This window comes from Culex quinquefasciatus, chromosome 2 (assembly GCF_015732765.1).
Source record: "Culex quinquefasciatus strain JHB chromosome 2, VPISU_Cqui_1.0_pri_paternal, whole genome shotgun sequence".
NCBI classification, from domain to species: Eukaryota; Metazoa; Arthropoda; class Insecta; order Diptera; family Culicidae; genus Culex; species Culex quinquefasciatus.
Genome location: NC_051862.1, coordinates 103,758,663 through 103,783,473, shown reverse-complemented (window position 1 = coordinate 103,783,473; position 24,811 = coordinate 103,758,663). Strand labels below are relative to the sequence as shown.

General features: G+C 44.3%; 2 protein-coding genes across 2 annotated transcripts; one reads left to right on the top strand and one right to left on the bottom strand.

Moving 5' to 3' along the window:
* Positions 1 to 272: 272 nt before the first annotated feature.
* On the top strand, positions 273 to 2,929 carry LOC119766151. The gene is made up of 2 exons (XM_038250551.1): positions 273 to 1,514; positions 1,568 to 2,929. Exons 1-2 carry the CDS (start codon positions 273 to 275, stop codon positions 2,927 to 2,929), a joined length of 2,604 nt encoding a protein of 867 aa, XP_038106479.1.
* Positions 2,930 to 22,468: 19,539 nt separating this feature from the next.
* On the bottom strand, positions 22,469 to 23,644 carry LOC119766150 (bromodomain-containing protein DDB_G0280777-like). The gene has a single exon (XM_038250550.1). The coding sequence runs from the start codon at positions 23,642 to 23,644 to the stop codon at positions 22,469 to 22,471; it is 1,176 nt and encodes a 391-aa protein (XP_038106478.1).
* Positions 23,645 to 24,811: the final 1,167 nt, after the last annotated feature.

Sequence of the window (24,811 nt, the reverse complement as noted above, 5' to 3'; positions counted from 1 at the left end):
AATACGGTGAGTTTATTTCCGAGTACGAATCCCTGGGGCATTGCGACTCACCTGGCCAAGGTCGTTACTACATGCCGCACCATGCCATCCTTCGCCCCTCGAGTTCCACAACCAAGCTGCGGGTAGTCTTCAACGCTTCGGCAAAACTCTCCCCTTCGAGTGTCTCCCTCAACGAAGCCTTGCAAATCGGGGGAACCGTCCAAAACGACCTTTTCTCGATTCTGCTCGCATTCCGCAAGCACCCGGTCTAATTCACCGCAGATTTGTCGAAGATGTACCGCCAGATCCGGGTGGCCCCTGCGGACACTCCCTTCCAACGAATCTTCTGGCGGAACGAACCGGCCGACTTTATCCGCGTGCTCGAGCTCACAACCGTGACGTACGGGACGGCATCTGCACCTTTTCTCGCGACCCGCTGCTTGGTTCAACTCTGCGAAGATGAAGGAGAAAAATTTCCGCTGGCTGCCAAAATCGTTCGCGACGCTTGCTATGTCGATGACATTCTTTCTGGGGCAGACTCACCTGACGAAGCGATCGAGTGTTTGAAGCAACTCCAAGGCCTGCTCAGCCGTGGTGAGTTTCCGATCCACATATGCAGTTCGAACGAGTCGGCGGTCATGGATCAGATTCCGGAGGGTGAGCGGGAGAAACTCATCGATCTGGACGGACTGACCGGTGGCGTGGTCAAGGCTCTGGGGCTCTACTGGAGTCCAGGGGATGACGAGTTCCGGTTCACTGCCAACCAAGCCGACGCTGATGACACCAAGCGGCGTGTGCTGTCGGAGATCGGCAAGTTCTTCGACGTGCTGGGCTTGCTTTCACCGGTCATCATCAAGGCCAAGATCCTGATGCAGCGAGTTTGGCTCGCTGGCCTGTCGTGGGATGTGCTGCTGGAAGGAGGGTTGACAAGTACTTGGGAACAATTTCAAATCGCACTTCCTTTCGTGCGAGACATCCGGATCCCCCGTTACGTAATCGGCCCTGGAAACATTGCTCTCGGATACAGCGACGCCTCCAAGGTCGCATACGGCGCAGTGATTTACGTGCGCAGCCTGTTTCCGAGCGGAAAGTCCCCCCAGATGCGGCTACTCTGCAGCAAATCCAAGGTAGCACCAACGAAGCAGCTCGACATCCACCGGCTCGAGCTCCTCGGGTGCAGATTGCTGTCCAAGCTGGTGGTCAAGGTCCTCGCAGCGTTGAAACTGCCGTTCCGGAACGTCGTTCTGTGGTGTGACAGCCAAGTGGTTTTGGCGTGGCTCAAGAAACCCTTAGACCAGCTTCAATCGTTCGTACGCAACCGTGTCGCCGAGATACGAAACGAAACCAGCAACTTCATCTGGCTTTACGTGCGAACCAAGGACAACCCTGCCGACTTGGTGTCACGTGGCATGTTTCCCGCCGAACTGATGGTGTGCGAGAAGTGGTGGGAAGGACCGGCGTACATGCAGTCCGAGGAGTACCGGGTGGAACCTGTGGAAGATTTGCCGGACTGTGAGATCCCCGAGTTGCGGAAGGTGAAGATGGGGACGATGCTTACCTGGTGATCCAGCACGATGCACTGTCCAAGGAAATCCAGCAAGTTGCCGAGAACGATACCGCTGGACGCATCCAAGGTTTGACTCCGTTCCTGGACAAGGGCCTGCTACGAGTGGGTGGCAGATTGCAGCAGTCGGAGTTGCCGTTCGAGACCCAACACCAACTTCTCCTCCCGAAGCATCGTGTTACCAACCTGATCGTTCGAGCGTACCACGAAGAGCACCTGCACGCGGGGCCATCGGCCTTGCTTGCGACGCTTAGGAGGCGGTTTTGGCTGATCGACGGACGGTCGACAGTCCGGAGCGTTACAAGGAGCTGCGTGACGTGCTTCCGCGCGAAGCCTCGCGGCTCGAGCCAACTGATGGGACGGTTGCCATCCTGCCGTGTGACGCAAGCCCTCCCGTTTGAAGAGGTCGGCGTAGATTACGCCGGGCCCATTTTCGTCAAGGTAGGAACCCGAAAGCCGCAACTCGTGAAGGCCTACTTCGCGGTGTTCGTGTGCATGTCGACCAAGGCCGTCCACCTGGAGCTGGTCTCGGACCTCACGACCGAGGCATTCTTGGCCGCCCTCCAGCGCTTCGTGAGCCGACTCGGCGTGCCTCGCACAATTCATTCCGACAACGGGACGAATTTCAAGGGGGCCAAGGCGGAGCTGCACGAGCTGTTCCTGCTGTTAAACCAGCGTGCGTTCAACGACCAGATAGCGACCTACTGCCAACCGAAGGAGATTACCTGGTCGTTTATCCCTCCGGGGGCGCCGCATTTCGGTGGCCTCTGGGAGGCGGTTGTAAAAAGCACGAAATACCATCTCAAGCGCATCCTCAAGAACGCACAACTCACCTTCGAGCAGTACGCCACTGTTCTCGCGGAGGTTGAGGCGGTGCTAAATTCGCGGCCCTTGTTCGCTATGTCGGCGGACCCCGCAGATCCGCAAGTTCTGACGCCGAGACACTTCCTGATTGCGCGACCCCTTACGGCCATCCCGGAACCAGTCTACGAGGGGACACCCACCAACCGGCTGTCGAAGTGGCAGCACCTGCAACTCCTGCGCGAACAGTTTTGGCGAACCTGGAAGCGCGACTACCTGACGAGCCTCCAGCCGAGAGGCAAGGACAACAAGGAGAAGCCGAACGTGCGCCCGGGAATGTTGATTTTGCTGGAAGAAAAGGACACACCGCCACTACAGTGGAAGATGGGAATTATCCTGGAAACTTACCCGGGGCCAGATGGATTTGTACGCACCGCGGACGTGAAGGTTGGTGGAACAGTCGTCAGGCGTCCGATCACCAAGCTATCCGTCCTCCCGATTGAGGACAACGAGCAGACTGCAGACCACGGAGCGATTCCTGCTGGGACTTTTCCCCAGCCCGGGGGGAGGATGTTGGCTGCTTGACGGATCGAGCTGATTTGGCAGCACTGGTCGAGCGCCGCAGCCAGATTGCTACGATCGGTTTTCCCACCTTGCACAACCTCGGCGCGCAACGGCGCCATCTTTTTTCATCACTCGCTTACAAGTGCTCGCGGAAACAACACGTCCTTTACACTTTAGTTTAATTAGTTTTAATAAAGTAGTGTTAAAGTCAAAGTTTCCGTTTCGAGTGCTTCTTTTCTACATCCACGGCCTCAAGAACTGTCTGCCGCAAAAGTCCACTTCAGTCCGCTTTCACCGGCCCGAACAAGTATACTCTGTGTACATGAAACAAATATGGAGCGCATGGGTGCATTTCGCGCCACCGATCGCAGTAAGCCAAGAAAACTGCGGAGCGTTGAATTCAAACGAACTTTTTCCCGAAATGATCTCGAACGGGAGCCGCTTCCTGCTCTCGATGGTGAGGCTCATGTTGCCATTCAAATCCCGGAATGACCTTCAAGCGTAGGCGCGTCCATCGTTCAACAGACACACGTAAAGTGAATTGCTAGAAATTCGACCACCTTCGGGAACGCAGTCCATCGTTCAACATTCCATCCTCGTTCCATCTTCGGGAACGAAAGCCTGGGCAACCTTCGTAAGGAGGCAAGAAGGCTTTTCAACCGAGCAAAGCTCACTTCTGAATGGTATGCCTACAAAGCAGCCTTAACGAAGTACAACGCGGAGCTGTGCAGGGAAAAGAAATAGCCTGGGCAACTTCTGCGAGGACATAAGCTCGATGTCTGATGCAACCCGACTCCAAAGGACCACTTCAACGGTCTTGGACAAGTGAGAGACGAGCTAGGCCCTCTCACTGTCACAAAAGAGCAATTCTCTGTGATTTCGGTCATTCGATTTTTGCCTTCCTCACTCTACTGAGGAAAGGCTATAAAGTCACTCGAAAATCGAACTTTTTAGTTAGACCTCTTAGACCTACCTTCATTTGTACATATCGACATCAGAATCACCAGCTGAGCAAATGTCTGTGTGTTTGGCTGTATGTAGACATTTGTACCAAATCAATGTCACTGGAATATCTTGTCACAGACTCAACCGATTTTGGCCTGAATGGTTTTAATTGATCCGTCTTAACGTCCCCTAAGTTTCTATTTAAATTCATGCAGTTTTCTCATGTATTTAAAAAGGTATGTTAAAAAAACTGTTTCATATTAAATTAAAAGTTTGGTAAAAAGGGTGCTTTTTTCATGAAACCCTCACATGTTATATATTTTTAGAAAGCATATGAGAAGACCTTTCTTGTGGATTAAGAGTTTTCAAGATCTGACTTACCTATCTAAGATAACAAGCAGTTTAAAAAATGGTTTGAATTTACATAACCTCAAATGGTAGAGGGATGCCATTTTCCTGAAAGGCGGTGTCTGTATAATCTTGACAAAAAGGCTGTAGGAAATCTGTTTTTTTACTCGTCACTTATTTTTATTAGGACCTCTTACCCAGTCAAATCAATCCGAATTCTGAAACGGAATCTAATTAGAATCGTATACAAATTCCGTTTCAAACGCAACAACCGGTTCGAACACGGAACCGGTTGTTGCGTTTGAAACGGAATTTGTATACGATTCTAATTAGATTCCGTTTCAGAATTCGGATTGATTTGACTGGGTAGGTGCTGCGATCACGTTAGGGGAGGATTGTGATCACTCTATAAATGAGAGGAAGGCAAAATACATATTTTTTGTATTTTTGTATTTTTGTATTTTTGTAATTTTGTATTTGTGTATTTTTGTATTTTTGTAATTTTGTAATTTTGTATTTGTGTATTTTTGTATTTTTGTATTTTTGTATTTTTGTATTTTTGTATTTTTGTATTTTTGTATTTTTGTATTTTTGTATTTTTGTATTTTTGTATTTTTGTATTTTTGTATTTTTGTATATTTGTATTTTTGTATTTTTGTATTCTTGTATTTTTGTATTTTTGTATTTTTGCATTTTTGTATTTTAGTATTTTTGTATTTTTGTATTTTTGTATTTTTGTATTTTTGTTTTTTTGTATTTTTGTATTTTTGTATTTTTGTATTTTTGTATTTTTGTATTTTTGTATTTTTGTATTTTTGTATTTTTGTATTTTTGTATTTTTGTATTTTTGTATTTTTGTATTTTTGTATTTTTGTATTTTTTACAATCTTGCCCTTTTCATAAGTTTCGTTTTCCTACAGCAGAAAACAGATTTGACGTCACCGTCTCTCGTCGAAATAGAGACTGGTTTAGTTCCTGCACATCCAGCGGCAAATGATCAAGGAAATTGTTTGGTCCAGTGTTGAAGAAACCGGTGGTGGCACACAAGAATAGGAAGTTTTCCGGCCAGCCGTATATCGTCGTGGTTCATTCCGGGCCGAATCAGGACTCGCCGAGCAGTCGACTCCAGAAGTGGTACTCGCTGTTTGCTGTTTGATTCGGTGGTTCCGATTAAGATACCTCCCGGGGGAATCATGAACAAGCAATCAATGCAGATTTGCCGTGATTTGCCAAATGTCCGCCCCAACCCGACGGGACAGCCGAAATCCAACTTATGGCTTTCGAACAATAGCAGCAACCTGGCCGCGACCGATGGTTCAGCGATTATCCCATAGCGGCCACGGCCTCACCACCAGTTGCCGCGAACCGAAAGCACCGCATGTACCCGTCTGCCGGCACCGTGGACGGGGAGCAGGCCAAAGCTGCTCAAACCACAAACAACCCGCCAAGCGAAACCCAAAAGTCCCAAAATAATCACGCGCCGAAAAGTTGGTCCTTAAGCAAAGCCAAAAGGAACTGGATGTGGCCATCATGATCATTCTGCCAGACGTGGACAAGGTTCCGGAAGTTAACACTTGTAGCCCCAACGGGGTCAAAAAAGTTGGAAATGCATTTACACCGGCTCTTGGAACCCTTGGAAAAAAAGTTGGAAATGCCTTTTTCATTGTAACTTAGGGTAGACGCATCTGTTTTGGATCTTGTTGTAGGTGATTCTTGACTTCCTTCCGGATCGAATGCAACAAGAATAATCCAAATCGGTTATGTTTTCGCCGAGATACAGCCGGATGAAGTTGCATTTCCAACTTTTTTGACCCCCTTGGTGCTTCGCGTAAGTTTTGACCCCGTTGGTGCTACTAGTGTTAAGAAAAAGGCATCCCCAGTCATCAACTTCCAGATCTCCGGTAACGGCACCGGAACCAGCGGCTTGGAGATTCGAACACCATTGATTTTTCGGCACTGGGCAGTTTCGGTTTTTCTAAATTAATTAGTTTTTATTTTTATTAATTTTTAACGGTAATAAAAAACGGTTCTTTTGTTGTTTTTCTCAGCCTACAAGGCCCGATGAATAGTAACCTTTTAGTAATTGTTATGAGACAATAACTACCCCGTTTGGACCATGGTTTGGACCCAGTACATTCCTCTGAAAGAAACAACTTAATTTAATAATTAAAACAGAATGTTGTTTCTAAAATAACATAAATACAACAAAAGAAACTACAATCTTGGACAGCCTTTTGATGATAACGGTCTAACCGGAGAAACTCATAGCTCTTCTTATCGCCTAGAAACGTGGAGTTTTCCGCCCAGAAGGCTGTTCTGGATGATGACGAAGCACCACTTCCGATAAATCCATTCGGTTCCGTATAGCTAGTAGACTTTCCTGAGCAATCCGTTTGTGAAAATTGACAAGACTTCCGAGCTGTTATTGGCCAACCCGGCCATTTCGTTGAAAATCAAATTTGGTAATTTTCAGATTAGTTTCCATTATCCATGCGAATATTTTTTGTTTTGCTTTGATTTGTTTGACGTTTGTGCGACAGACCAAGGCAAATAGAATGGTGGGAATGCGCAAATTGATTAGCGTAATGCTAATCAACTAACTGAAATTTCTAATCAACTAGGTGATAATCTTGATTAATTAGGGCATGTGTCTCACCTCTCGGATACAGCGATATCTAAATTACGAAATGCAAAAATATTTAAAACACTCGCGCCCTTCTCAAATGTCATTATCGAGTGAAACTGGCTCCATATACAACACTAAAATAGCTTACTTATGCGTAGGATAACATGTCTACAAAGTTTCATTGAAATCGGAGAGGGTCCGGTACAACCGATTCCCTATTTGACATGGAATTGCTCGTAAACAAAATAAATGTGAACAGCTAAAAATAAAACGAAAAGTACAACAAAGTTGAAGTGCATTGAGATAAATTTAATTAAACAAAAATTGGGTTGCTATCCTTAAAATTGAGTCCTATCCAGCTTTTTAAGCGAAAATGGCGTTCGAATGGTGAACACCCGAAATGTCAAAATCACGTAGTGGTACCAACATTACGAAAAAAGTGTGCCATGGCATGACAGCCGCATTTTTTTTCTGATGTTGGTGCTCTTGCGCGAATTTGACATTTCGGACGTTCAACATTCGAACGCCATCTTCGCATAAAAACCTGGATAGGACAAAGTTCAAAAACATAAGTCTTCTTGTGGCCTTTCTCTGCCACTCTGTAATGGCCCAAATCACGATTTAATTCGATGAATTATTTTTTTCATGTGCCTTCCGAGGGTTATGTATGTCCTATTTTGTCAATTGTTTTACTTTACCTACTCTTTACAACGGAAGATCCTATCAATAATTATCATTTAATATCCTTACTTTTTCAGATTTCATTCATTGAACCATCGTGCGCCTTAAAGGATATTGAAATATGGCAACAATGTTACTTCAGATGGATTCCGTTCTTAGAGATACAGAATGGTGGTTTTCCGCATATTGATCTGTTTAATAGATCAGTTCAAAATAATATAATCCTGCTTCAAAAGTTGTTAATAGGGGGCAATATATCGTCATCGGAAGAAAAACTGCTACCATCAAAAGAGTTTGCCCTGAACAGCAAGAACAAAATAGAAGCAAACGATGGAAGTGGAATAGATGAAAGTAAAATACAGTTCATCAACTCATTTTTCCCGTTTACTAGCAATGCTATGTATACAGATTTTCTAGATATTCTATTTACAAATGAAGATATACTTTGTGACGGTTCGATAATAGATTCAACATCTTTAAGTTACTAACTTGTTTTACTATTGTAATTTCTTTGTTATGTATTTACATATTTTTAAATCCCATCACTAATTTTGGAAGAAAAATCTCGGATGAACAAAGATGATTTGGTGACTATTTGGAAAAACATCAAAATTGGTTCAATCATCTACCCGAACAGAAGAAACCCATTTGAAAATCATTTGTTAAATATTCGTTCAACATTTTACCAAATTGTAGTGGTACTTTTAATTCCTTTTGATCTCGCAAAATGTTGACGATTGGTTAATAGCCATATTAACTATATGATTTTGTTTTCAGCCATGCTTTTTTGATATTTATTTTGGAGTTTTTTTTTTACAAAAAACTTTGTTCTAAGGGCTCTATTCTGGTGAGGTGTCAATCCAGAAAAACGAAAAATGTCGCGCGTTACGAAAATGTTGCATGCTTGGTACTGGGGAAGGGATCTGCAACGCAACACGGCACTGTTGCGTGGAATTTTCAACACAGTTGCAAAAAAAGCGAATCACGTTGGAATGGGATAACCGGCGCAAAGGTGCGGGGCATCCGTCACCATTTTGAGCCAATATAACCCCGCTCGATCAGCCCAGGGAAATCATTCTATCGCTGGAAACGACAGGCCAGCCGGAATTATTGAGAGCCATCGGAATATTCTGGCTACTAGACTCAGAGTGGCCAGATCCCTCAGGGGTTTTCCGATGGAAGGCCATACGAGATTGGGCAATATGGGTACCGTAAAACAGGGTGACTTTTTTAGGTTTGCGTTTTTTCCGAAAAATTAAGAGCACAATTAAAAAACCTACGGAATGGTTTAGAATCATACTGACTGTTGCGAAGATTGATCTTTCGGAGGGTCTTTTTAGCAAAACTCCTTTCTTGGTGGTGTTATAGCTGAAAGCTGCATTTAGGGTTATAATGGTTTTCACAAATGTTCGGTCGGGTTACTTACAATTTAATCTCCTAGTTTAATTCAAATCGCAAACAGACAACTTTGTAACAGAAATCGTAGCCTTCTTAGAGCTTTTTAATTTCCTTAATCTAAGATAATTTTTATTAGTAAAATAAGCAGAAATAATTCAATACATTTCTTACCAAAAGGGCAATCAGTTTAATTCCTTGGGTATCTGATTGAGGACTGGTAATAGGAAAACAAAATTCTTCTCTATCTCTACTCTACGGTCAACTACTGTGTCAGCGTGACGGTTCTATTCCATAGTCTTTTTGGGTTGTCGCGTTTGGCAGATGATCCGAGGGGTACGGTCGGCACAATCAGCGCAGTCGGCACGGTGTGCTCGCAACATCCTCACCCACGTGTCGCATGATGATCTGCACCAGAATCCTCAGCATCACCAACGTCCAGCAGAGCCAACTTGACGGCTGCACTATGGGCCATCTCCATACAAACAGGCGGCCAAATTATTTTTTTGCTTTTTAAATGTTTTTTTGATACAAATTTAGGTAATTGTATGGTATTGAAATGATATACGTCGATTTTTATGACTTTTCATGTTTTTCAATAGTTGATTGTTTATAATAAATAGTCTTTTCATACATTTGCAAGTGAAACAGAATTGCATATATATTATATTGCAAGTTTATATTATTAAATTATGGATAAGCTCCCCCACTTTAAGGACACAACCCCTCCCTCCTCTTTTTCACCCCTCTCCTCCTCCCCAACCAACAAATTTTTGTTAAGCGTAATAAATTCATTTTAAGTCAAATATTTATTATTTCCTGCTGTGTTTCTTTTTGTGAGTCCATGCCGTATAACTTGAGACCACCCCCTCCCCCTCCCACCCTTATGGGCATAAATTGCGAATATTTTAATTGTTAAATCAAATAACAGAAAAATTAATTTTATCCAAAATATTAATTATGAAGTAAAACGATAAAATACAAACCATATTCTTAAAATTCATTTGATTATAGAGTTTGTGACAGCTTCAGGATATGTTAAAGGTACTTTTATGATGTTTTGTACTAACCAACATAGAACTTAAATGTGGATCAGTTTCATGGATTGATCGCAGAAATTCATCATGCTAAGTCAACATTTTGCTGAATACTTTTTTCGGTATCAAACTGAGATTCTCCAGTTTCGCTTGAGAAACTTCGGTACGAATACCTTATTTTGACTAAGGTACTCAATTTTGAATGTAGGCAACAGAAAATTCCAATAAAGTCATTTCGAACTTCTTGAAACCAGGTATTGATTTTTGAAGCGACGATGCCCACGAAGTATGTAGCAAAGCAAGTGAAATAAACGGGCGCATATGTAGATTGCAGCAAATTTTGATAAAACGTAAATGTTCAAAATGGCATATCTCCGAAAACGCAAAAAATCGCAGGCTGGAAATTTCAGCAATGTTAGATTATAATCCAATCTTTCAAGTGATCTTAGTTTCATGTTTAGCATCGGTTAGCAAAAAAGTACTCGATTAACAAACACAAAAAATATGATTCGTCAAAAAATGCTCCAATTATTCGATGAAAACTTCAGTTTTGGTTTGGAAACAACATTTTATCTATTAATAGTTTCAAAGCTTATCTCATTACCTTTCCAACGATGTATATTTGTCCTAATAAAACATTTAAAATGGCTGAGCTATGTTAAAATTAAACAATCAGCCTTTTTTACGAAAAACGCTTGTTTTTTACTCCATTTTTTGACTTTCAGCTTGCGTATCTCCGTAATGAACAAACTTAGAGCTTTGAAAATTTTTAAATCAATTTTGAAAAATTAACCTCGCGATCCTTCTTGTCAGAAATGCTCCTACTTGACAGCTCGTTCCAAGGGGACCATAGTTGATCCATCGAAAAAATGTTGTCTTGTCAAAAAAAATTTGCATTAATATGAAAAAAAGTTATCAGAAATGGTTTTTAATCGTGTTTTTTACCGTTGTACATAAAAATTGAAATAGGGCTTTAGTACCCAATTCCTTCAACAGCTCTCCGTTGGCTCCTTGGAAATTCGTACCGTTGTCCGAGTATATCTCCTGTGGCGCTCTACGTCGCGCGATGAACCGGCGGATTGCTTTCTTGCACGAGCTCGTTAACAAGCTCGCGACGAGCTCCAGGTGAACTGCGCGGATCGTCAAGCAGGTGAAAAGCGCCACAGTTTCGCAGCACTGCGTCCAACCTTGATCAAGACCGGGCCGAAGTAGTCCACGCCTGTGAACGTGAATGGGCGCACGAAAGGGGGAAGGGGTGCCATTATGGGTGCCACCGCGATGGCCTCTTAATGCGGCAGAAACAGCATTTACTCGCCACCAGTCGTTTCAGGACCCGCAGCTTCGGTATGTTGAACTTCTGCCGTATCTCGTTGACCACCGTCTCGTTATTTGCGTGGCAAAACCTTTGGTGGTAGAAGTCCACGAGCAGCCAGGTCACGCGATGTTTATTCGGGAGAATCACGGGAAACTTGGCGTCGAAAACGGCGGATTCGGCGGCCTCCAAGCGACTTCCAGCGCGAAGCACTCCGCAGTCGTCCAGCAGAGGGGACATCTTCAAGATGCTGCTCGATGTCTCCAAACACTCCAGTTTCTCGGCTGGCACTAGCAGGTTCTGGTTCAACGTGGCGACCTCGTCCGGATAGGCGTCGGATTGAGACAAGCGCCACAAGCTTCGTTCGGCCTTCTGCAGCTCCTCGCGTGTTGGTGTGCCCGGACAGGTTTCCTGCTTCAGCTTCAGTCTGCGCGCGATAAAACCTCAGCAGGCGTTCCCATCGCGAAAACAGCTCCAGTCCAGTGACCACGAAGTGGTTGAACATGAACGCTGGCCTGAGTTCTTCCGTCGCTTCAACTCGCTGGAGGCAGTCTTCGGGCCAGTCTTCTTCCTGATTGTAAATGAACTTGTGGAAGACATAAACTTGCGCGTCGGGGTCGAAAGTTGGTCCCTTTTTGCCCCACTTCGTAGTTTCGTCGGCGACGTTCATGCGCGATGGACAGTATCTCCACTCAGCGGCCTTGGACAGTGACAGGATCTCGTTGACCCGGAACGCCACATACGGGTGAAATCGGCGGAGGTCGGTTGACCTGATCCACTACAGTGCCGTCTTGGAGTCCGAACAGAAAACGAACCTCGAAATGGGTAGTAAGTGTCCGTGATTAATTGACCAGGCTGGCTGGTTCGTAATCCTTAAAATATCAACGTGGAACTCTCTCCGTTTTGATTTTGCGCAGCAGCGCGATCCACTCCTTCCAGCGTCCGATGAGCTTCTCCGGGATTTTGTCTTTCCAGCCGACGCCGGATCGCCACACGTCCTGCACGAGTATTTTTCCGTGGATGACGAAGACGGCGACTAACCCGTTCGGGTCGTAGATGCTCATCACGATGCTCAGCAGCTGAGTCTTCGTCGGCATCACCTCTCCAGTCAGCAGCTTCATGTTCTCTCGCAGGTTTAGTGCGAACGAAAACCTGTCTTCGTCTGGCAGCCACACCATTCCCAGCAGACGCTCGAATCCGCTTTCCTTCTCGATCACGAAGTTCTTGACTAGGGGCTCCGATCCGCGCCAGCACGGTTTTGTCGTTCGAGATCCAGTTCCTGATGCTCTAGCGTCATCGCAACTGCTTCGTCCGCCGTATCGTCACTGTCGAGGTAATCGTCGACGTTAGTGCTTGTTGCGAATCGCTGCTGCCGCCTTCGGGTAATCTGCTTCGTGTTCGTCAGCGTTGAGGTTTTTCACATACTGCGAGTGGGCTGGGGAGCACGTCGCCCCAAAGATAGCGACGTCGGTCACCATGGTTTCCAGCGGCTTGTCCGGCGAATCTCTCCACAGGAACAGCTGCGCGCTGCGATCGGGTTCCCGAATCTTCACCTGATGAAACATGGCAGCCGCGTCCCAGATCACGCGCACTTTGCCGGGCTTTTTTGGGTTCGGTACTACTCCGAGGGGCAAATACCAGGTCCGGCGAGGGACGAAAGTGTCCAGTTCCGCAGCGGTCACTTTGTGCTAAAAACCTTTCGACTGGAAGTACGATCTGCTTTCGTACTTGATCGTACAGTGCCGGATCTCGTCCCAGGCGTCACTCCAAACACTTCATCCGCTTCTCCGCCATCGGTCTGCTATCCGGAAACTCCACGTAGTCCTGTTTCCAGAGAAGGTCCTGTTTCAAACCGCCCACCATCGACTCGTTTGGTAGTTTCGGACAGAATCTTGTTGGCATGCTGGTCGTATTTGTATTTGTATTTGTATCTTTATTTCAAAAATATACATAAGGGCAAGCCTTTTATCGTATACAGAGACATCATTAAGTTCGAATATGATAAAACTACAAACAAAAAAAAAACTTAAAACTAACTAAAAATAAGGTTAGAGTACATGAAATGATCATTGTATAAACAAAGAGAAATAACTTAACCTAAAAATAAATGAAAATGACTTCAACAAGAAGAATTTAGGTGAGAAAATAAACTGTTTCTATCAAGTGTTCCTTAAATATTCCCTACACTGTTGCTTGAAATCACTAATAGAAGTAAGATTTTTCAGACGATGAGGCAAAGCGTACCACAGGCGTGCGCCACGGACTACGAATGAATTCCCCAGATAATTAGTATGATGAGTTAGAATTAGAATGTTATGTGTACGTTGTGATCTACTAAAGGAAAGTTCTTCATATAGATAAGTTGGCTCTTTGAATTTAATAAGTTTAAACAAAAAAACAAGAAGCTGCAAATGAAAATATTTTTGTAAAGGTATGCCAAGAATTGACGACTGAAATTGAGAAACATGGTCATATCTGCGTAAATTGTAAATGAATCTAATACAACTATTGAAACAAACTTTTAAATGACGTTCAGTTTCTGCTGACAAATGAGAGAAAATTACATTACCGTAAATAAAGTGAGGTAAAAGAAGAGTTTTTATTAGTTTTTTTTAGTATCAATTGATAAAGTGTTTCTATGTTGGTTTAAAATTCGTAAAGTTGTATAAACCTTCATAATAATAAAAGATACATGATCGTTCCAAGTTAGGTGTTTGTTCATAACTATTCCAAGATTGTTTACTTTATCAACTATTTCAATTATATCGTTGTCTATTGTAATGGGCGGTAATACAGGTAGATCAGAATTAGGACGAGTAAAAATTATGGCTTTTGTTTTAGATGCGTTAAGTACTAGACCATTATTGCGACAAAAATTTAAAATGGATAAAAGATCAGCGTTAAGCAAAGAAATATAGTGAGGATGTTCTGAAATAGGACAAGATAAATAAACTTGGGTGTCATCGGCAAAAGATTGTATACTGCAATAACGAACATGTCTTGGGAGATCATTAATTGACATTGTAAAGGCTAAGGGACCTCCAACGGATCCTTGTGGAACACCTCGTTCGTTTTGTCTAAATTGTGATCGACTTCCATTGATTTCAACCAATTGATGTCTTCCTCCTAAATAACTCTTAAACAAATTACAAGCTTCTGTTGCTTTTTCAGTTTAGCTAAAAAATTGTATGGTTAATCAGATCAAAAGCTTTCGTGAAATCTATAAGGACAAGTATTGTTGCCATGTTACTGTCTAAAGCTTTATTTATATCCTGACAAACTTCTATAACGGTTGAAGATGTACTGTGATGTTCCCGGAAACCAGATTGAAAAGGGGTTATAATTTGGGTTATAAGCTTTTTGAATGTTAAATATTGTACTATTTGATCCTTAAGAAGATTCTCACATGCCTTCGATAATGTTGGTAAAATGGAAATTGGTCTGAGATCATTCGGTGTTGCTGGAAATTTAACTTTGGCTAAAGGTCTAACTATAGATAATTTGAAAACTAAAGGAAAAGAACTTGTAACAATGATTTTGTTGAAGATTAACGTAACGTAAGGCAGTAATATATTAATGAACATTTTAACAAATTTAAGTGGGATGCCATCATAACCTATTGCATCAGATTTTATTTTTAATATGTATGGCTTTATGAACTTCATCGGCTGAAACTGCTCTAAACTTAAATTTATCATCATCGTCATCATAAATGGGTGAGTTTGCAAGAGCTGCTTGTAGATTTCCAGATGGGTAGCTGTTGACTTTATCAATAAAAAAATTATTAACTAAATCTGAGAGTCGTGTGGTGTTCGTTGGATCGATCGGAGAGTGAATCGACGCGCGCGAATCCGCGGGAAAGTGGTAGAAAGTTCTCGAAATCATTGAAAAAGGGGTCGAAGTGTGCCCAGAGAAGTTGGGCCATCAGTCGTGTGGTGTTCGTTGGATCGATCGGAGAGTGAATCGACGCGCGCGAATCCGCGGGAAAGTGGTAGAAAGTTCTCGAAATCATTGAAAAAGGGGTCGAAGTGTGCCCAGAGAAGTTGGGCCATCAGTCGTGTGGTGTTCGTTGGATCGATCGGAGAGTGAATCGACGCGCGCGAATCCGCGGGAAAGTGGTAGAAAGTTGTCGAAATCATTGAAAAAGGGGTCGCGGTTTGCCCAGAGATGTAGGGCCATCAGTCGTGTGGTGTTCGTTGGATCGATCGGAGAGTGAATCGACGCGCGCGAATCCGCGGGAAAGTGGTAGAAAGTTCTCGAAATCATTGAAAAAGGGGTCGAAGTGTGCCCAGAGAAGTTGGGCCATCAGTCGTGTGGTGTTCGTTGGATCGATCGGAGAGTGAATCGACGCGCGCGAATCCGCGGGAAAGTGGTAGAAAGTTCTCGAAATCATTGAAAAAGGGGTCGCGGTTTGCCCAGAGATGTTGGGCCATCAGTCGTGTGGTGTTCGTTGGAACGATCGGAGAGTGAATCGACGCGCGCGAACCCGCGGGAAAGTGGTAGAAAGTTCTCGAAATCATTGAAAAAGGGGTCGAAGTGTGCCCAGAGAAGTTGGGCCATCAGTCGTGTGGTGTTCGTTGGATCGATCGAAGTGTGAATAGGCGCGCGCGAACCCGCGAGAAGTAGATCGGAAAAGAATTGAAATAGAGATTCGCACCGTTGAATTATATATTATATTTTCATTTCGTTTTGAAAGCCCATCCCATAGCATCGTTGCTCGGATGGCACGCCGGCGGTAAGAAGTTAAACATAAAAATTGTACATCACGGAATAATACGTTAATTCAAAATTCATTTCGTTTTGAAAGTCCTTCCCAAAGCATCGTTGCTCGGATGGCACGCCGGCGGTAAGAAGTAAAAATACGCGATTGATAAGACCTTCTCATAGCGTCGTAGCTCGGAAGGCAACGATTGTTTCACTTTCTGGTCATATCATCTACCAAGATGAATCCTGACCTTTCCTTTCCTTCCCTACTAACACAATTCCCCACTTCCCGTGATGCTTGAAGGAGATGCTGTGGATTCAACGGTCTCATGCGGTGTCAACAGGTATAGAGCGACAAACTCTGTGTCTGATGAGTCTGCAACTTCAACTATCGGACTAACATTCCTACCTTTGTTGAACTGCATCTCCTTGGGGGCGCCGGTATTGACTCAAAGCAGAGATCTTCAGGGGTTATACAGTGAGGATGATTAGCTCCCACTACTCATCTGTTGGTTCATTGTGTAACTTCAGCTGATCCGTCAATAACGGAGTAGCAGCTCATTGGCAGTCAACCATGCTCATGCTCATGCTCAATTATTAACTAAATCTGAATTGAACTGATCGTCTAAAGGACTGATTTCCTCTTTGTAGCCAAGTTTTTTAAAGTTGTTCCAAAGTGCTTTTGCTGACAAGGAAGGGTCAAACATTTTTGCTGAATGACTAACTTTGGCATCTCTGATTAACTGGTTGGCTCTGTTACGAAAACGTCTGAAAATAATATTATTTTCAACTGTCCTGTTGTGTTTCCAATTCCTGTATGCAAGATCACGATCAACACACGCGTTGTAAGCTTCACGACTGTACCAAGGACAATCATTTGAACGGATGCGTTTCGCTTTAATGGGAGCATGTTTATCAATTAAATTTAGTAATTTGGAATTAAAATGAACTACTAAAATTTCACAATCCTCAATGTTGTTGAGTTCATCAAAATTAAATGTTGGGAAGTTGTCTATAACTGCTTGTGGGTTTAAATGTTTAAAATCCCTGAAAGAAATCATTTTATCGAAAGCTGCTTGAACTGGAATATCTGTAAAAATGATATCATGGTGGGAAATTGATGGAACTGATTTTTGAGAGAAAAAGACATTGGTAATATTATCTGAAATTATAAAATAATCAAGTAAAGAGGCACCGGTATTGAAAAAGTGGGTAGGGTTCACGGTATTGACTATCCCCCATTAACACAATGTTATTATAGATTGAACGTAATTGAGCTAAATCTTCTTGAAATGATGAAACGTCAGTTATTTGAGGAGGTTAGTTGTAACAGTTGACCTGTTTGGCAAAATTATTTATTTGTTTCAATGTTTAATGTTATTTATTTACATTTTGCAATAAAATCCACGAGTCAAACTCCGCTTGCACTTTTCTGTAAAACCTCCGTCGTATTCACCACGGTAACTCAACCTGTTTTGGACCGATTGCGTTAAGACCCGGAGAGAGACTCTTGAGAGAGATGAGCCGATCTTGAACTACCTCAGTGAGAGAACACCACAGCTAGACCCGAGAACACAGTTGCTAAAAAGGGATGGAGAGTTCGCTACTTCTGTCGCACGCAGTTACCCAGAGAGCATCTCAAAGAATGACGTAATTCCGGTCAAACCGCTTGAGCGTCCGTTGCGACCTTCCCTATTCTGAGGACTCCAGGGCTCGTTCACTTTGTCCCCAGCTATCAACGAGAGTGGAAGTGCGCGTTTTGTACCGCGAGTTTTTGGCTTTTTGTACAAAATGTAATTTAGTATAGTGACGTGTTCCTTATTTGGTCTTCTAATTTAATTTCCGTTTTTCGTAGTTTCCCGTTAGTTAGTCGTGTGTGCGCTAGTTGCGAAGAATTTGTTAAATTTGTGTGCGATCAGGAGTTAAGGTAAAGTGCTCATATAAAACCCGTGCATGTGCTCATGGAATTTCTCCGAACAGCATTCGCCCGTTAGCAACAGCGCTAACCATCCCGCAGCAGCACCAGTCCAACAGCAGCGCGAACACACGAGCAGCAGAAGCAGCAGAGGAAAACGGAGACGAAGTTCCCCGCGCACCGCACTTCTCGTTGTCGCCGTACGTCACCAGGCGAAGCACGAGGACGAAGAGCGTGAGCGCACGCTAGGCGGCGATCCGTAACCACATCGCCCCGGTGAAGAAGGGAGGGTCCCTGAACCACCACACGAGGACAGCGGAGATCGTTAGTCCCGGCCGGAGTCAACCCTAAGGTCGGAGCTTCCTGTCCGGTTGCGAACGCTGACAGCCGCGGAACCGGGAATCGTCTAAACCGGCCCGAGCCACCCCGTAAGGCCGAGTCCCGCATTCCGGTCAGCTGTTCATCAGCTGACGGCCACGTGTCGTCCCTGAGCTGAGCAACCAGCCACCAGCAGCAGAGAACAACAGCAGCATCAAGATCATATATCGGTGAGTCCGTTCCTTTTTGCACTTGTGGAAAAGCACGTCCCTAGCTGACGTAGCGAGGATTTTGCCGGCCTAGTGCCGAGGCGGCAGACGCGAGTCCGCTTTCTCGGACGCGTCCAAAGTTTGAGGAGCGAACTTTAATCCCACGCGTTTCTACGCCACACGTGGATGACCCCAAAAAACTAAACGCGCGCGCGCGCAATTTGAAGAAGCAGTAGCCGATTTGATCAGCTGATTGCTGGAAGATGGGAAGAGCACATGAGCACGGTTAGGGAAACAGACAGAAGTAAAGATAATACGCACACACGCAAAGTAGGTATGCTAACCAAACGAACACAAGAGAACTCGACTTTGTTTTTGGAGTTTATCAAATAAAACTACCCTAGATCTTTTCCTGATGAATAAAACGTTCGTTTAACTGTAATTTAAAACCTACCTGTGGAGTTTCTTTAGTTGATTTGATTTGGAGTTATGTCACTTTTCGTCGTCTTTTTTCGTTCTGTTTTCTGAATGACAGAGCTTGGCGTCGAATGCACTGCCACGATCGAAGCTTGATGAGCTTTTAGGCATGGGAAGCAACACACTGGAGTAAGTTTTCTGGGTAATTTCTTGTGGTTGGCGTGACGGATTCTCGGTTTCGTTTAGTGGCAGTTCTTGGTGATCTAGCTGGTTCGATCCTGAATCCTCCGATGAGGATCAGTGCAAAATGGGCTCGTCTTTCAAAAGAGTCTCGACCGGGCAAACAAACATGGCGTGCGATCTCCCTTTGGGAGTGGCGCATAAATCTCACGCTTACCAGATCGACTAGCAACGGTTACATTGTAAACAACTCCAACGAGCAATGTAGTATTCTTTAAAGTAAGTTCACAGAACAAATACTCTGTAGAACCAGGATTTGAACTTTTTATGATTTTTGGTTTAAAATATGGACGCACATACAAAGCAACTCCACCACCTCTGGAAGTACGATCATGTCTTAAAATTCTATAATCGTCAAATTTTATTAAAGAATTAGTTAATGAATCATTTAACCATGTTTCTGAAAATCCGACGCAATCAAAACCAGTTTGTGAAAATATTTGTTTGACTTGATCGAGATGACAAACTAACGAGCAAGTGTTGAGATGAGCCAATTAGAATCCTCTTACTTGCGATATTGAGTTTTTAAGAAATGTGTGACAGGGGTCGAAACGCAGTTCATGCACATCATGTGTAACGTTTGCCATTAATAAACAAAAAGTGAATCAAGCAACAGTTGAGAACAAATACAAATATTAACAACAATAAAAAACGCACTACTTCTACTACTACTACGCGCTCTACTCTACTACTACACCCAACCGGCGGTCGCATGATTGTGATGCATGGTGGCATGAAATCTGTCCTCATGCATTTTTTGCGATATAGGGGTATGACATTTTTGCCTGTTACCGACAATTATCGACATTACATGAAATCTGTCATGCAGATTCTGATATACTTTCATGCCGCCATGCATCACAGTTATGCGACCGCCGGTTGGGTGTAGCGATCGGTCCTCCTTTGCGTCCTTCCCGCAACTTCAGTGTTGCCAGCAGGTGCACGTTGCTCAGACCGATGAGTATTCCGGGAACCGCAGACTGCAAGCTCGATAGCGGCAGGTCCTGCAGATACGCGAACTCTTCAGCCATGGCCGCGACGTCCATCGTTTGTTCCGGAAGTCCGAGCTTGTCCACCGTGTACACGTTTGACGCGACGAACCGCTGCGGATGATCAGCGCCAGAAATCTCCAGCTCAACCGCCCGAGTCTCCGAAAAGTTCTTCTTGATGCCGGATGTGGATGCACAGAGATGCTTGCTTTCCTTCCAGGCCAAGGGTTGCCGCCAACTTCCGCTCCAGGAGTGTCACCGACGAGCCGTCATCGAGAAAGGCGAACGTGTTTACTTTCCCTTTCTTTCCGTACAACGTGACGGGCAACATACGGAACAACGTTGATGCCGTCGGTTGACGGTGCAGTGCTACTACGCCGATCGTTGCGGGCTCGCTGCGCTTCGCTTCCGTGGGTGTTTGTTCGTAGTGGAGCAGCGGATGATGCTTCTTCTCGCAAACTTGGACTCCGCAGGGATCGCTTTTGCACGGCCAGCGCGAGTGGGCAACCAGACAGCGACGACAAAGTCTTTTCTCCTTGATCAGCTTCCAACGGTCGTCGAGACAAAGTTTGCTGAACTTCGAGCAGTTGGCCGCCAAATGGCCGCTAGAGTCGCCCGATGTGCACCTTAATGTTCGAAGACGGACGGCCCGTCAGCTTCTCCTTGATCTCGTCGTCACCCTTGCACCGACCTTGCTCGGTAATCGAGTAAGTGTTGACATACGCCGCCCTGGGACGGAACGGCTGGATAGAGTCTTCTTTTTGAATGTTTACGTTTTTATTCTTCTTCTGTTTTTTTTTTTGCAAGAAAATTCATGTTCGAATACAAATATCAAGCAATCTGTGATTCAGATAGCTTGACAATTCAAATTTTCTTGATGATGTTTTTCAACTCAGTGCACAAGCATGCGGATGACTTTTTCTTTTGTTGAAATGTTGTTTAGTTTTTCCTCGCAGTTTTTTTTTAATTTGGCTGTTGAAATTTGCGGTTGGACGTGGGTGGAGAATCCTGAGCTTGTGTTCCATCGTTTTACGGTGAATTCGTTCATAAGGAGCTGCCGGATACAAATCACTAGAAATGGTTGGCAAATCAAAGATGACTCGAGGTCACGCTCGAGGTACATGATACGATACGATCACGACGAGTTAAAAATGTTTACTTCTTCAATTTTTATTGTGTTTTTTATATAAAAGATTTTTAATTTTCATTTGGATTTGAAAAATGCAATATGATTTAAATGCGTTTTCTTACTTTAATCTAAAAAAAATCCTAAAAGGCCTGCAAGTCATTAATGGGAGGGGAAGTTTTTTCTTATCTATAAATCTGCTCCTGTCGTTGTCCCGTTACGCAAAGAAAGTTAATTAATCTTTTTAAATCCAGTTCTACGATGTTGTTTCTTCACGCAACATTTTAATTTCACGGGAAGCACAGGTTTAATATTGTTCAATCTAGATGACATTTCTATGTAACGCGCAAAAAAAATAACAATAGTTTTAAATGGGCAAAAGAATCGTCAGTTCATGAAATGTATTGTTTTTTAAAATGAAAATATTGATAAGTCGACATTCGGTGTACGATAGAAATAAATGCCTTTTAATTGAAAATATTTTAATCAATCTATTAATGCAATTTACAATAATTTGTAAAATTGATTTAAAATTGTTTTATTTTTTTCAACTCAAATTACAATACTTCTCATTTTCTCCTCATAGGAAAGGACTGGTTTAGGTTGACAGAAGCGGCCATGTTGAAAGTGGTTTAGTTTGACAATAGGTTTTTTTCTCTTTGTTTATCCCATCCCAGACGCCGCCTTTTCCTTCTTGAGCCGGAAATCGTCCTTGGCAGCCTTGCAGCGAACAATGTCACGCCGCTGGTAGCGGTTGCTATTTTTGACATGTAGTCGCCGAACACGTTGAGGTCCACTTCTGGCAGTTGCTCCTGGTAGAGTGCCCAGTTGAACATTACGTTGGAAGGCAACTTGGCAACGAGCTCGTGCAGCAAAATGGGGTTCGACAGGTGCTTCTCCATGCCAATAGCCTTCAATTGCCCACAGAGATTGTGGACCACCAGACCGAACGAGACGAGAGACTCTAGCTTGTCCGCTCTCGGCGCGGGGGTCGCGCATACTTTCTCGATCATCGTGTGAACAATCTGCTCCGGTCGTCCGTACAACAGCTTCAGAGAGGTCAGCAATTGCGGTACCGTCGACGGATTGAGGAGCAGGCTGCTCACTTCTTCTCTCGCCCTCCCCTGGAGGTGCGCACGCTGCAGTCGCAACAGATTCTCGTTGTCGGTGTATCCGCACGTCAGCGTAGAGTAATTATAACTGCTGATAAAGATCGGCCAGTCAACAGGATTCCCTGTGAAAACTGGGAGCTCCTTGTTGACCACCTGACGTGCAGCAATCTGCTGCGAAGTCGGTCCTTAGTACGGAGGCGGTGCCGGCAGCGGCAGCACGAGAGAGGGGAATGACTCAACGGGAGGTACGACCGACGGTGTTGTCAAAGTAGACGACCTTGAAGATGAAGATCGAGAGCTCCTTACGGAAGAACTGCCAAAGTTTGCAGAGGCGCGAGATCGCTCGTTAGATGGAGGTGGCAGGACATCGTCAACACGTGGTACAGATGATGTTCCTGATCGGATGCTTTCTGTTGATTGGCTTTTGTTGTTTTCGACCGTACCGTTGCGGCCCGCCGCCGACGAGAGGTTCTTGTCCCGAGATTCTGCCAGCTTTTGCAGCCTCTCGAGCTCTCGCAAACGGTCAAGCTCTTGTTGCTGCTTGGCTTGCTGTTGCTTCTGCTCATTGAGACGCTGTTTCAGCTCCCACTTCTGCTCGGCCAGCTCGCGTTGTTGCTGCTGCAGTAAACGCTGCATTTCTTCCTTCTGCTTTACTTCCACCTGCTGAAGTCGACGCTGCAGTTCTTGTTTCTGCTTCGCTTGCTCACGTTCTTGCTGCTGCAGCTTGCGTTTGAGCTGTTCTTCTCGCTGGCGCTGCCACTGCTGGTCCTCAGCGCGCTGATTCTCGAGCTGCTGAAGGAGCACAAGCAAGTTTTGCTCGTTTTTCTTCGCCTCTTCATTTTGCTCTTCCGGAATCGGGTCGAGATCCTTCCGCTGCATGCTGTTTCGCCACTCCTCGAATGCGGTCGAGGTGACTTTCAGGATCTTCGGGATAGCACCGGTGTTCTGCGGCTTCCCCAGTGAAATTTGCAGCAGCTTCAGGATGCTTTCCATTGTGGTGGGTGGTTCTGGAACCTTGCTGCTTGGAGTTCCAATCGGGGTCTGCCCAGGGACCTTGGGTCCCACAGGGATCGACTTTTCGCTGCTTTCCTCGAGACTGTCCGGCAATAGGGAGAAAATAGAGAGGGAAACGTACGACGATTCGTTGAACGAAGCATTTGGCGAAGCGAGCGGAGTAGACGTAAATTTTACGTGCAGACTATCGGCCTTATCTTCACTCAGTGATTGGACGTGGTCGTCAGACTCGGTCGTCTCCTTGTTGACGCCTGGACCGGTGTTCCCGGTCTCAGCCTGAGCATTGATCCACTTCTCAACCCTGCTCGTCGACGCGCGGCTGCCGAACGAGTAGGGTAGAGTAGTCATCAATGAGACACGGGGAACAATGATAAAATAGCTCTCACAAGATGTAGTTTAAACCAGTCAGGCTCATATTTGGGGGAAAGATGTGTCTACTAGATACACGTCTGCCATAATAGTGGCTTTGGATATGAACGCTCCCTTGCAAAGTTATTCATACATGTTTGATTCTGGGGTGTAAAAGTAAATTATGACTAAAAATTACATTTTCGCTCATAGGCTGACACTAACACAAAAACTAATGTTTCTCCTAATTTCTTTCGTCATTTCACAGGGCATGAGTTGGGCTACAATGTCCTTTTAATAGGTTTGACCAAAATTTAGAATATACACAGAACACGGAGAAAAAAGAGTTCCCAAAATCGTGAACAAGCGTTCATGAAAATGGGAACCTCGAACAAAGTGTTCAAATCCCATGGTACGATTTTGAAAAACGTACCATGAAATTTGAACACTTTGTTCGTGGTTCCCATTTTCATGAACGCTTGTTCACGATTTTAGGAACTCTTTTTTCTCCGTGAATCCAGGGCGGTATCATTGTTCCCCACTCTTTTCGGCCCATGGGTAACAATGAGACACTTTAATTTTTCTTCATTAAACTTTTCAAAATCTATGGAAATCTTTTAAAACATGGATTGGAAGTGATTTTTGGCATTTTTATTGAGTTTGAACTTCATTTTACCAAAAATATAAAGTTGTTTGGTAAAATATATGGATTTCACGAAATTTAAATACTTTTGAGTATAACTTTTGTTAATTGAAGTTTCATGTTGACAAAATTGCTTGAAAATGTTCAAAATAAGTCACCTGCAATGGAGCAATATAAAAACATGATGTTTTACTAGAAAAGTATTGATTTTTGTAGAGTGCCTCCTGGTCAATAACGGTGGTTTTTGATACTGGTGATGAAAACGGCCATTTTGACAGGATTGGCCACACCCGGAGTGGCCATGGCCCTGAGGGAAGATTCTACCGGGAGGACGTTTATCGAACCATACGACTTGGGGCAATATGGGTATCAAAATTCATGGTTTTTGATACTGGTGATGAAAATGGCCATTTTGACAGGATTGGCCACACCCGGAGTGGCCATGGCCCTGAGTGAAGGTTCTACCGGGGGGACATTTATCGAACCATACGACTTGGGGCAATATGGGTATCAAAATTCATGGT

What these genes read in the sequence shown, in the direction of transcription:
- LOC119766150 (XM_038250550.1), bottom strand. Translation starts at nt 23,644, where the DNA reads ATGACTACTCTACCCTACTCGTTCGGCAGCCGCGCGTCGACGAGCAGG.
- LOC119766151 (XM_038250551.1), top strand. Translation starts at nt 273, where the DNA reads ATGTACCGCCAGATCCGGGTGGCCCCTGCGGACACTCCCTTCCAACGA. An exon ending in AGATCCCCGAGTTGCGGAAG is followed by an intron (nt 1,515 to 1,567) that starts GTGAAGATGGGG and finishes GCACTGTCCAAG; the next exon opens with GAAATCCAGCAAGTTGCCGA.